The sequence below is a fragment of the Sceloporus undulatus genome, chromosome 2, assembly GCF_019175285.1.
Source record: "Sceloporus undulatus isolate JIND9_A2432 ecotype Alabama chromosome 2, SceUnd_v1.1, whole genome shotgun sequence".
NCBI classification, from domain to species: Eukaryota; Metazoa; Chordata; class Lepidosauria; order Squamata; family Phrynosomatidae; genus Sceloporus; species Sceloporus undulatus.
This window is the reverse complement of record NC_056523.1, coordinates 263,444,356-263,457,729: the sequence shown is the minus strand read 5'-3', so window position 1 is coordinate 263,457,729 and position 13,374 is coordinate 263,444,356. Positions and strand designations below refer to the sequence as shown.

General features: G+C 39.9%; 1 protein-coding gene across 1 annotated transcript in view; it reads left to right on the top strand.

Moving 5' to 3' along the window:
• The window catches only part of LOC121924406 (zinc finger protein 474-like), a 30,176-nt gene extending 18,017 nt beyond the window's left edge, over positions 1–12,159 (top strand). The window contains exons 4-5 of the mRNA XM_042455856.1: positions 7,664–7,844; positions 11,604–12,159. Coding sequence (XP_042311790.1) covers positions 7,664–7,844; positions 11,604–11,755 — 333 coding nt within the window. The 3' untranslated portion in view covers positions 11,756–12,159. The remainder of the gene's footprint in view (positions 1–7,663; positions 7,845–11,603) is intronic.
• Positions 12,160–13,374: the final 1,215 nt, after the last annotated feature.

Here is a 13,374-nt window from a genome sequence, read left to right as displayed (position 1 = left end):
CCCGTATATTTGAAAGACAATCTGAGAGCAACTGTGACAGGTACTTAATGCATAATGCTTAATTTTATCACCAGGACATCTCCCTGGGTTTTAGGTTTTGTCCAAAAATCTCAGGGCCTGGAAAAATTGGCAATCCTATGGCACTTGTGGGCATAAGATTCTGCAAGCATACTTACATAGACTTCTCCCTCTATCCCAGAAGCCAGATTTTCTGTGCCTGCCCCTGTACTGCCATGACCATGCTGGGGGAGGGCAAATGGTTCTTGCAGCAAAGAGAAGAAAGCAGATAGCCCTTTCCCAGGTCCCCAATGAGTATGCTGTAGATTGTGTGGGGTGGGGGGATGATAACTGCTCTATTCTCCAAGCTACAGAACTGCAGACAAATGCGATGATTGCACAAGCTCTGTTCTCACCATGATCACATTCATGATCATGATTACATTTACAATACATACTGGTTTGGCAATAGTACTTATCACATGTGTCTTCAATCGCAGGAATGGGGCTATTGCTGTCATTGACTGCACCTCAGTCTCTTTTCTTTCTTTTCTTTCTTTTTTAAAATTTTATTATATCAATTACATTCATTTCAAAGTAACATACAGTCGGCCCTTCTTATACACGGATTTTTTATACACGGATTCAAGCATACACGGTTTGAAAATGTTCCAAAAAAATATAAATTTACCTTGATGTTCCATTTTTTATTAGGGACACCATTTTGCTATGTCATTATATTTAATGGGACTTGAGATACACAGATTTTGTTACACACGAGGGTTCTTGGAACCAAACCCCAGTGTATAACAAGGGTCCACTGTACATACATTCATTTTAAATTAATATACTTACATTCAAGGTCATACTTCTTCCATTCTAAATTTCATTTTTTTCTTTCCAGTTCATTCTATCTTCATTCAATTTATTCTACCTTCCAAATTACTATCTTCATTCTACATTCTAAACTTCCTAACATCATTCCTACTAAATGGCTTATTTTATTGTTTCATTGTGAGTCTTGCTTACATTTTAAAGAAATGATATAATTTGTACCGTCCTTTTGTCTTTACAAAAGCAGATCCCATCAGATTTTGTATTTCCTTAATAATCTATTTTTCTATAATTGTATTCCTTGAGTTGGAATCAATTTCTACTTCCTGCCGAAATAATGTCTAAATTATTTCATCTATCTTTACTTTCAACTTGTTCTTTCCCATAACTTTGTTGCTTCTTTCCATTCTTCCTCACAGTCGTCTAAAAATGTATTGTTTAGTTGATTAGTGATCTTTTCCATTATTGATATATCCATAAGTTTCATGATCCATTCTTTTATGGTTGGAGTTTTCTGTTCTTTCCATCTTTTGGCATAAGTTAAATGGGCTCAGTCTCTTTTCCAAACTGTTCTTTAACCTCAACTTCTTGCCCTATTGTTTTACTCAGCATGTCTTTTATTTTTAAATTTTTAATTTCTATTTGTAATACAGTTTAGCAATGATGGCAATGCAATGGGGAGGGAGAAAGAAAAGAAAAGAAAAGAAAGTGTAAAAACAAGAAAACTAGCCTTCTCAGGATTAGTGAGGGAGAGAAGGAGAGAGAAGGAGACTGAGACCATGTGACCTCCCAATCCTGGAACTGAAGCTGGTGGCGCAGTGGTTAAATGCCTGTACTGTAGCTCCTCACTCAAAACCATAAGGTTGAGAGTTCAATCCCAGCCAAGGGAACTCAAGCTTGACTCAGGCTTGCATCCTTCCGAGGTGCCTAAAATGAGTACCCAGATTGTTGGGGGCAATAAGCTTACAGTTGTAAACTGCTTAGACACTGTTAGTTCAGTATGAAGCGGTATATAAATGAAGCTGTTTTTGTTTATCATATGGGAGGGTTAATGCAACAGCAGCATGATTGACAGCTATTCACCGGCTTTGCCTGACAATGAAAAGGTGTTCCACAGTCACAGGTGGCCTAGAGACCAGTTATATGTCTGTCATAATGTCTGATGATATTCCACCATAGACACTACTATCCTATTTCTGTTCCACTTTTTTGAGCCTCATGCAATTTTAAACAGGAACTTTTAAAACAGAAAGGTTTTAAGGCAGGTGACAGGGTGCTCCTATATTGTTTTAATGTATTTTAAGCATTTTAATCTTTTAAATTAGATTTTGCAATTGAATTTGTTTTAATTATTGTAGTAATGTAATTCTATTTTAATATACTATTTTTGTATGTTTTTAACTGTATGGGTTTGTTTGTTTTAATGTTGTAAGCCAACCTGAATCCCAGCCTTGGGAGAGGGGGGATAAAAATAAATATAATAATAATAATAATAATAATAATAATAATAATAATAATAATAAATGGAAACTTTGCATTCATAGGAATTTTCCTCTCCCTGAACTATTCAGGGACACTGGAGGGGAGCTGATGATCCCCTAAGGTTTAGGAAGTGTGTCAGGCTTTCACACACCCATGCTTCCTAAATGTTTTAGCTGCATTTTACCAGCACTTCAGCACTAGTCTGAAAATCTTATATGTCAGTGGTGCATTCTGGTCTATGAATTTTACATAATCCATAATTTAATCTTCAATGTTTCCTGAGTTTTAAAGCAAAGCAGTATGTTTGTTTTGATGGGTTTTTAAGCCAAAGTTGTTGCTTTATAATTAATTTGGTAATGGAATTTATAGGCCCATTTGGATTAAGTAGGATTGATTATATCTCAAATAAACAATCCAAGGCTAACTTACTTTGGTTCTGCTGTGCAGCTATGATATCGTTCTTCTTAAATCCTGCTTTGAATTTGTTGTAGTGAAAGATCTGTAGACTCATATTTTAAACATTCAGTTCCATGATGTGAAGAAAGAGGGTGCTGTTCTGCTAGAGTAAATATTTTCTGTTTCATGTATAAGTGACTTTTACAAGTGTTTACTGTATTTTTCAATGTCCAGTGAAATATATGGTGAAATTTTAATTCTCAAGTTCCATGGGCTCAATCTTGACTATCTGCTGCTGCCATCTGCTGCTTTTTCATGTTCTATGTGTGCTTGCAAAATACATATGCCTTCTGTCTTCCTTCTTTTACTGTTTAAAACCAAAATTCTTGCCTTGCTCTACAGTTACATTAGAAACTGAAGCATTGAATTCACACATACTAGGAAATCTGGGGGCAAGAGTTTCTTTTTGAAACCCCTGTGCTTCATATATTGTGAAAGCTCTTTTTCAAATTCAGCCTTCTTTAATTCTTAAAAAAAATAAGACAAACCTTTCAGTCAAACCAAACAAACAAACAAACCTGCAAGCTTAGAAAAGCTAATGCTAGACGAGGGACCCTGGGACTATTGTGTTCTTATTGTTTTTAAACTTTTTACAGTCACTACAACATGGTTTTGGAGTTATTCCATCAAATAATTCCATTCCCATGGGTCTACAATAATAAAAAAATTTTAAGCGAGCACATGGCTAAAATAGTGTGGTTTTTATTTTCCTCTGAACTAATAACAATAACAATATCTATTTCTTATCTGCTTCTCCCTATGGATCAAGACAGGGAACACTACCAAATAACATGACATATAACATCGGTTAAAAGAGCTGTGATTGATGTGGAAGCAGCTGACGGTCCCACCCCTTCTCATGAGTGATCTCTAGTGTGAGAGATAGAAGTAAGAGCCATTTTACAATTCTCTTGTGAACTCTTTAACCGATGGAGATCATTTGCATAAGTGCGGGTCAGTGGATCATCAGCCAGCTGCTTCACAATCAAAAAGGGAACAGATCCCCATCAATTATAGCTGCTGCAGCCCATTAATTGGGAATTGGGGGACTTCCACAGTTCCTGTCCATCCCCTAAACTAGGTGCTACATAGGGGTTGTGAATATGGAACAGTTATGAATGTGTAAGTCTAGGTCACTCATTCATAACTGCCCAACTGGATTCCAGCCAAAATCTCCATCTCCAGAATCTCCTCCTTCACAACCTGGGTGTAACCAAAGAAAATGTCCTCTAAAAGCAGTCAGTCTAGTTTGGGCTGACTGATGTCCCCTAGAGGACCTGAGTGTATGGGGTAAGTTATATGGGAGAAAGTGATCCTGTACATAAGTTGCACCCAAAATATGCAGGAGTAGTCAAAGATAGGGGCTGTACAGATTGGTGGGAAAGGCTGGCCTGGGGGTGGAGTTGGGACATGGCATCCACATGATGCATGCAATTCCGCCCCCAGGCCGGCGTGACGCCGCACTTTGCACCACATGGTGCGTGGTGTCACAGCACTCCTCTGGCACTGCATCTACATGATGCAGCAACAAAAGAGCATGGAAAAGCCATGTGCCAGCAGCTATGGTGCCCTCTCCAGGGTGCAAAAAGGAGCTGTTTTGGGGGGCTCCTTTTCGCGCCACAGAAAGCAGAGTTTGGGGGCCACCCCTTATGGGCGATCTGTTGAGCCCCATAATAATGGAATAAAAGCCTGATTTTTGCATATGTATTCTGTAGTTAAGCTAAAACCCAATACATCATGAAGTAGAACAGTATATTAGATATAATAACAGAAAATAATGTTTAGGTTTGAAAGGGTTGTATTAGGAGTAACTACTAGAGACATAACTACATGTAGAGACATCTTGTAGCACCTTTCAGACTAATAGAAAGAAAGAAGTTGGCAGCATGAGTTTTTGTAGACTTAAGTCTTGATTCTCCAAATGACAGTCATGCCTTACTCTAGAGGAAATGATGGTCCAGGTTCATGTGCTCATAAGCTCCATCCCCATTCTTTTCTCGTCCATGACAAGTTCAACATACACACCTTTGCACCAAATCAACTGACAGCTGGTTGAGATGGGTGCTCAGGTTTAGAATCATAGAATCGTAGAGCTGGAAGAGACCACAAGGGCCATCCAGTCCAACCCCCTGCCATGCAGGAAAACACAATCAAAGCATCCCTGACAGATGTCCATCCAGGCTATATTTAAAGACCTCTAAGGAAGGAGACTCCACTACACTCTGAGGGAGTGTGTTCCACTGTCAAACAGCCCTTACTGTCAGGAGGTTCATTAGGCTGAAGTTAGAAAGAGCATACTATGCTAGTGGAAGATGGGACGAAGAAAATCCTGTTGATGCTGAGGTCATGGAGTCTGTATGATATTCTAGGACAGAATGGGGGAAGAGGACTCTGCAGCTATTCAGCTGAGGTTTTAGCAGGTGATGTAAGGTTTTAAGCTTCACCTGAAATAACTTCCAGGAATGCTTGAAGAAGAAAGAAGTTTGATCCCCAATTTTTTGGGGAAAATGAAATCCAGCTGTATAAACACTTATTAAACCAGTACAATGTCATCTGTAAAAGCACATACTTGATCCTGACACATTAAGATAATAGAAGAACTTCAAAATATTTGTACAGTACTCTGTTTCTATGCCTCTTTCTCAAATGTCTGGGTTCCTTCAGATTAAAAACTGTCTTCAGGCTATCCAACACATTACCCTATACATTAGCTCCCATCATCTCCAATGAAAGAACATTGTGTCAAAACATAAATCATTTGGAGGCAGAGCAAATGTTGAGTAAAGTGAATAAAGCCCTGGCACTACAGATATTTTGCAGGAACATTCAATTTAATTTGTGCTTCCCCTTGGACAATACCCCTCGGTACTAAGGAAATTTAGTTTTGTCAGAAAACAAAAGTGATCTTTGATATAGTCACAACTGCCACTGCTTTTATTTTAAAGGAAAAGGAATCTGAAACATGCATGGTTCCCACAGTAGATTTGCCACAGTCTTTGCTATTTGCCAGCTAACCTTGACTGGGGTCCTGTTATCACTTTCTGGCCACTTTAATGTCCAATTTGTGATGGTGAATAGCAGACAGGATCAGGCCTACCTAGTTACCACAATTCAAGAAGAATGTTGACAAACAGGAGCATGTCTGAATGAGGGCAATAAAATGGTTAAAGGTCTGGAAACCATGCCCTATGAGAAGCAAATTAGGAAACTGGGGCCTGTTACAGACTGCCAAAATAAAGCTGCTTCGAGTCTCTTTGGAGATATGCTATTTAAATGATGCATGGGTCCTAAGAGTCCGAAGGTCGCACCAAAGCCACACTCCATTCCTAAGCACTGGAGTGCAGCTTTGGTGCCGCTTCCGGATTCTTAGGATGCATGCATCATTTAAACAGCATACCTCCAAAGAGACCCGAAGCAGCTTTATTTTGGCAGTCTGTAACAAGCTCTAGCCTGGAAAAGAAAGGGTTAAGGAGTGACATGATGGCCATGTTTAAATATTTGAAAGGATGTCATATTGAGGATGAAGAAAGCTTTTTTCTTCTATGCCAGAGACTAAGATATGAAGCAATGGATGCAAGTTACAGAAAAAGAGATTCCACCATTAGGAGGACCTTCCCGACTGTAAGAGCTCTTCGACAATGGAAAGCACTGTCTCTCATAGTGGTGGAGTCTCCTTTGGAGTTTTTTAAACAGACTCAATGATCATCTGCCGATAGTGCTTTTATTGTGTATTCCTGCATGGGAGGGGGTTGGACTGAATGGCCCTTGTGGTCTCTTCCAACTCTATGATTCTATTTGACACCTAGTGCAGATCATTTTTAACAAACTCCTCTTCTCTTCCACAGCCTTCCCCACCAGTCCAGGAAAGCCATTAATTACACAAAGCTATTGGACTTTCATCTTAAACCATATATCATAATCACTTGTCCCTTTTAACATAAAGAGAACTCTATCTATTTAGCATAGCCTAATTTATTAGCTTAGCAATAGCAATAGCAAGTACATTTCTATACCACTTATCTGTGAAGTAGCACTCTCTAAGCAGTTTACAATATATAAGCCAATTGCCCCCAACAAGCTGAATACTCATTTTATCAACCTAAGAAAGGATGGAAGACTGAGTGGACCTTGAAGCCTTCCTCTAGAATCGAAATTACACTGTTGTGGCTGAAGTACCAGCATTTAACCACTGCACCACCAGAGCTCTTTCTCTTACATATATTTAGGTTGATTAGCAAATTATCAACTCAGAACAGCAGCTCAGAGTTTACAACATAGCTATCTCATATATCAGGCTGCAGAGTAGTCTGACTACTCTCTCCCTTTGTCTTTTATTCTTTCCCTAGCCTCCACCCAGCCTATAAGATGTTTAATAAAAACAGTGGGCTGACTGTACCTTTTTTATTTCATCCATCAAAACAGAGAACCTCTTTGCATATTCCGAGGCCTTGCCATACAATAACAGAATACACAGATTAACATGGAAATCACTTTTTCCAACCGAGGGTCACACAGTATATACATACCCCACTCACTTCCATGCCAGCATTCTCTGAAGATGCCAGCCACAGATGCTAGAGAAACGTCAGGAATAAACTCTTCTAGAACATGACCCCATAGCCTTAAAAACCCACAAAAGCCTATGTTATAATCCAACTTTTTTTGGGTGTGTGTGTGAAGTTAATGTGTATGCATGCTCTTTCACAATCCTCAGAATAACAGCTCTATGAGGTAGGTCAAGTTGAGGGAGAGTAACTGGCCAGAGGTCACCCAGTGAGTTTCATGGCTCAGTGGGGACTGAGCCCTTGATCTCCCAAGTCCTGTTTGATCACTAGATAGTTCTGCTTTTTGACTTTCTAAAATTGTCTTTTAAATTGCATTTTCTTGCTTTCAGCCTGCAGTGATAAGAAGACCCCCAACTGTTATCTGTTACATTTGTGGTCGTGAGTACGGAACTCAATCTATAAGCATCCATGAACCACAATGTCTGAAAAAATGGCATATTGAGAATGATCAGCTGCCAAAACATTTAAGAAGACCTGAACCCATGAAGCCAGTGGTCAGATCTATAGGAGGTAAGTAACAGTATAAAGTGATCAGTGCACAGATGGATGAGTCTGAGGAGGCAAAATAAGTATCCATTAATATGTTGAATGTAAGTTTTACTTCAGCTAATTAAAATTATGCCATGCTGCTTAAGCCCCTTCTACTTTCATTTGACAAATTAATGAATATTTCTGAAGACAAGAAATATCACTTTTATGTACATTTTGTATTGCCCCATATTGTTATAATGACAGTAGATTCAGAATTGGCAGGCAAATTGGAATATAGCCTATTGCAAACACTTGAGAGGACCTTCCCGGTGGCTGCCCTCAGGCTTTGGAACTTCATGACAAGCTAGCGCCATCTCTGTTATCCTCTTGCTAGCAGATAGTCTAGGCAGGCTTCTGATATCTAAGTTGAATTACTGCACAATTAGGTTTTCTGTCTGGTAGAGCCTGTTATTAATTTATTAATTTTGGTTTGTTTTAATTATAACTTTATCAGTGTTTTTTATATTTTATTGTTAGCTGCTCCAAGCATTATTTTAATGGGTAGGCATTAAATAAATATATGCTGGCATCCCGTTCAGTATATACAAGATGGAAAGCAGTGGTAAGCTATGGACACTATTGCACTTACTAAAAATCTAACTACTCCCCAATGAGATACAGTCGGGTTTCAGGTTCTTACTGGGTATTATCCGACTGAATGCACCACTGATTCCACTGAGCAAGTGCAACCCAGCTGAATTCCGGGTCCCAGGCATGCTGCGGAGGCCAGTTTTGGCAAGATGGCAAGCTCCATTTTTGGAAAAGTGGCCTCTGAAGTGCGCCTGGGATCCGGGATGCAGCTGGGTTGCAATCACCCAGCAGAATTGGTGACAAATTAAATCTGATAATACCCAGTAGCAACCCACAACCCAACTGTATCCTGTTGGAGAGCAGTCATGTTTTCAGTAAGTTCGATAATCTCCCTCCTCTGAAGAAATCTTGTCAGGAAAACCCAATGATAGGTTTGCCTTAGGGTGAGCATCAGTTGGCAATGACTTGAAGACACAAAACAAGAACAAGCCGGTTACTTTTGGAATTCATGTCTACATTAATGACTGGGTGTGACCCCTAAACCATACAGTTGAGTTGTTCTCTGCTCTCACCCTTTCTTTCTAGGATGGGTCCGACTACATGTCATACCACAGCTATATGAAACCAAATGTATAGCACTATGAGGCCACTTTTAAATGCCATGGCTGGAATCCTGGGGCTGATAGTTTGCTGAGGCCCTAGAGCTCTCTGGCTGAGAATTCTACATCTCCTTAAACTGCAAATCCTAGGACTCCATAGTGTGCTGCTATGGACTTTATCACACGGGGAAAATCGGAGGTTTAAACAGGCATTTTCCGGAGACAGTCAGGCAATTGCAGCAAAGATTTTCACACACATCGTGCTTAGAGAGGATATCTCAGGAAGAACCAGGAATGCTCCAGGAACAAATCATTCACGGAATTTCCCCATGAATGATTTGTTGCTGGAGCATTCCTGGTTCTTCCTGGGATAAGTCCTCTCTAATCAATGATGTTGTATGAAAATCTTCACTGTGATCACACGATTGTCCCCAGAAAATGCCTGTTTAAACCCCCAATTTCCCCCTGTGTGTTAAACTCCTGTGACAGTTAAGCTGGTATCATTGTTTTTTAATTCTGTAATGTGAAAGGGCCCCAGGGTTGCTGAGAGCAGATTCAAGCCCTGCTGAAAATAATGTTTGAGCCTTCCCTCTCACTAGGGTTGCCCTAACAGCAATACAAAACTCCAGACTGGCCAGTACACACGAGAAAGGCCTGTATAAAGCCAATCACAATTCTCATGAGGTGGGCCTCACACAAGAGTTTCAGGCTAGAAGCCTCATAGAAACCTGGAACTCAGGAGAGGTCTCAGTGATACTTCAGTTGTCTGGTCCTATAGAATAGGAAGAATTGGTCTGTAGAACTGAGAGTGGGGTGCCAGGCACACTTGCAACAGACAGATCTCCACAGCATCTGTTAAGTGATATTAGGCTGTTTTGCTGTGTACCAGATGCTTAGGGGGATCTATCTGTTGTGAGTAAGTTTGGCACTTGCCTTTCTGCTCTTACCAGATCCAAAAATATAGAATCTGTGGCTGCTGTGCCCCAAAGACAAAAGCTCCTGGAATCCTGCTCTGGCCCCTTTCTGGACCACTGGGCCCCAGTAATTTGTATGATCATCCCCCACTCCCCTGGTCAACCCTGTGGATAACATCTGTCAGATGGCTGTTTCTCTGCTGCAGCAAACTACCGTGGAGGTTCTTTGAAGACCAGAAGCAGCAAATGGGAGATGGGTATAACTCTTTTCTTGCCATCTGCTTTCCCCTGAAGCTTTCCTCTTCTGGGCTTATATTTGTTTTGCAAACTTCTCTTTAGAACTTTGAAATGAACTTTCAAAAGAAATCTGACTGGCAAAGAAAGGGTTAAGCATCTACTTCCCCATCCCTCTGCTTTGCTGCAACACACTTCCCCCAAGGGTATTTTTTGCAATAGTGAAGGAGCTAACATAGCAGCAAGGTAATGTGTAGTTTGGCCCTGACTATTCCAAAGTATACAACACACACATTCATTTCCTGCAAATGAGAAGACTATTTGCTTCAGCCAAAAAGAAACACAATTGGTTGCTCATCTAGTGAAAAAGAATATTAGGAACAGACGCATTAAGAGATCTAAGGCTTATTCTCATATGGAGCACTGAATATGAATCATATTACAACTGCCTGGGTTTCTATGGAAAAGTCTATATTTTTGCCTTCTATATAAACAATTGACTTTTTTAAAAAAAACAACAACACACACCATTGGTTTTAAATTTGGGCTCAATATCTGAACATAAAATCTAGGTAATGCATTAAAAGTTACTGCCTAAAATACCATACCTTTTGGCAAAGGCACAGCACTTGCTGTTTCAAATAAAGCTATATAGTTTGCTTGCCATGGGCTGCCGAGGAGGATTGTGAAGTGTAGATGCTCTTGGTAGGAGCTCATTCAGTTGTTAAACAACCTCAACTAAAGGTAGCCTTGTGGAAAGAAAAGATGTTTTAAAGCCCATTTTAAGGCAAAAGAAAGAGCAAGGATTTGATGCAAATAATTATACTATTTAAAATGCATTCCAGCTGCCTCAGTCTCTAGACTTAATTGCAGACAGTTCCAGCTGAAATATGAAAATGGGCATAAACTGAAGTCTGCTGATTTTGCCCATTGGGTTCTCAAATTAACTCTGTTCGAAGTCATACCAAAGTCATTTAAAAAAACAACATCCAAACTGGAAAAAAATTGGATCCTATACCCTAAGAACGGGGGGGCAGGAGGGGGGGGCACAGCAAAATACAGAACGCAGTGTGCTTTTTCTTCCATCCCTTTGGTCAGATAATCTTGGCTCATTAAGCAGGATTTGTAACAAAGCCAAGTGGTGAAACTGGCTGATATTGAAGTGTAGTTGAGTATGTTAATAATTAGCTAAGAATGTGAAACATAGCACATGCTGAAATGTTTTCTGCATACATACAAGATGATTCAGTTTGTAGTTAACTTTATTTGACCCCTGAGACAATAAGCAGAGTTTTGGTGGGGTTTTCCTCCCTCCTAAAGACTATGATTTAGTTAAAACTGAAAGGCTCAGTCAACAGGTATTTCCTGAAAATATTTTCCATAAAAAGTGAACACAACTCTCCAAAATGAAAACTGATATATTTTTTCTTTTCTTTTCTTTCTTTGTTTTAATTTTCCAGCCAAAGGTTACTATGATCTTGATGCTTTAAATGAGTCTGCTTGGCAAAGTGCCCAGAGCCAGTTAGTTCCATGTAATATTTGTGGCCGTACCTTCTTGCCAGACAGACTGATCGTCCACCAGCGTTCATGTAAACCAAAGACACCAAAATAAAAGGCTCCTCCTTTGTAGCCAAAGTTTTAAAGAGCAAAATTCTTCTCACCTAGATAGGTTTCTGCATTGTATAGAATCAGGTTTGAAATGTGTCCTATTAAGATTAACTGAACACTCATAATGTAAGTGAAATATGGAGCATGTAGCTTCTGCGACGTTGTGTGACATTGGTCATGACCACATTGGTCATAAGATTTAAAGAAGTTCAGGCATCTAGACGAGCCTTCAGAATGGCTTCCAAACTGCATAATGAATATCAACATCTTAATATAGCAGTCTTTGCTAAGAAGTGGCTCTGCCTTTTCAAACCTCAGAGTTAATAAATCATGTGTAAGAATGCTTATGTTTACTGATTAAGTTTCTGTTAAAAAAATATCTGTCTGCTCAAAATAAAGACAATAAAACCTTCAGTAATCTTCTTCAAAAGTGGGCATTTTGTGTGTTTGGATGACCTAATTTCATTCCCCCTTCAAACCCTGAATTTTAAATATCCAGCCTAGTTACCACACTTGTTTCCAAGGTCTGAAGGACTTCAGGCAATAGTCAACATTCTCAGCTAACCGATTTGTCAGACTTGAATTTCCAGCTTTAGGCTCTAGTTTTACAGTTAATCTAGTCATCAATCTCATTTCTGAATCTGGGGAATCTGGGTACTGCATTATCTTTCTCCAGAAGAAAAATGGGTTTTCCCATTTCCTACCTCCCAAATTGTTCAAAAGTTCCTTTTTATTGCCTTAAAGTCTAGAGTTTGCTTCATGGTACTTCTGTACCTCAAAGCCCACTGTACTACCTTCATGGAACGTGCCCAATACGTTCTAAAAAGGGAGCATTCTGGGAACGTGATGGGACCCAGAACGCATCTTACCGCACAGAGGAAAGCTGCAGCTGCCGCCGGGTGTTCCAATCGTGTCCCCGATCTGTTCCAGGGGGCACGATTTCCGAGAACTGTTTCAAAGCGTTCCTTCGGTTCTCCTTCAGTTTGAGGAACATTGAAGTCCAAGGCTGTTCTTTGCCTTCTCCCTCTTCCAGCTTGCTCAAGTCAGTCAAAATATTTCTCTTAGCCTGAAACTCTCTGCTTTCTCTCCAAGATTTGAATTATATGTATTACATCATTTCGTGATTATTTTTAAGTTTTCAAAGAACTTTACCAATATTGTCCAAGATCCTACTTGTACATGTAGCTCCACCCATGTAGTTCCATGTTCTTCTTCCACTGGCAGCTGTGAACCCACAGGAGATCAAAGGGCGATTGAAATCAAAAGATACCAGTGTTCCTGAAGCCACCATGCAATGTATTCTTGCCACATTTGAAGAGAAGACATCTGAGTCACAGATCTAGTTTTCACAAACAGAAGAATCCTACTTTGACATTCTTGTTAAGGCAATAGTTCATGAAGGAGAAGAGCAGGACCACATTTCATTTGTCACATTTTGATTGCCTTCATTGCCTTCGTCAAGTTGTCAGGAATATCAGGGGTATGGGGCATGCTCTGTGTATGCAGACTTCCTGCAAATCTTAGCTCCTAATTCCATAGGGTTCTAAATCATAGAGGGAGCCTACAAGGAGGCCCCCTGTTTAGACTTCCTCCCTGATAAAGCACGGAGAGAAGGCATGATCA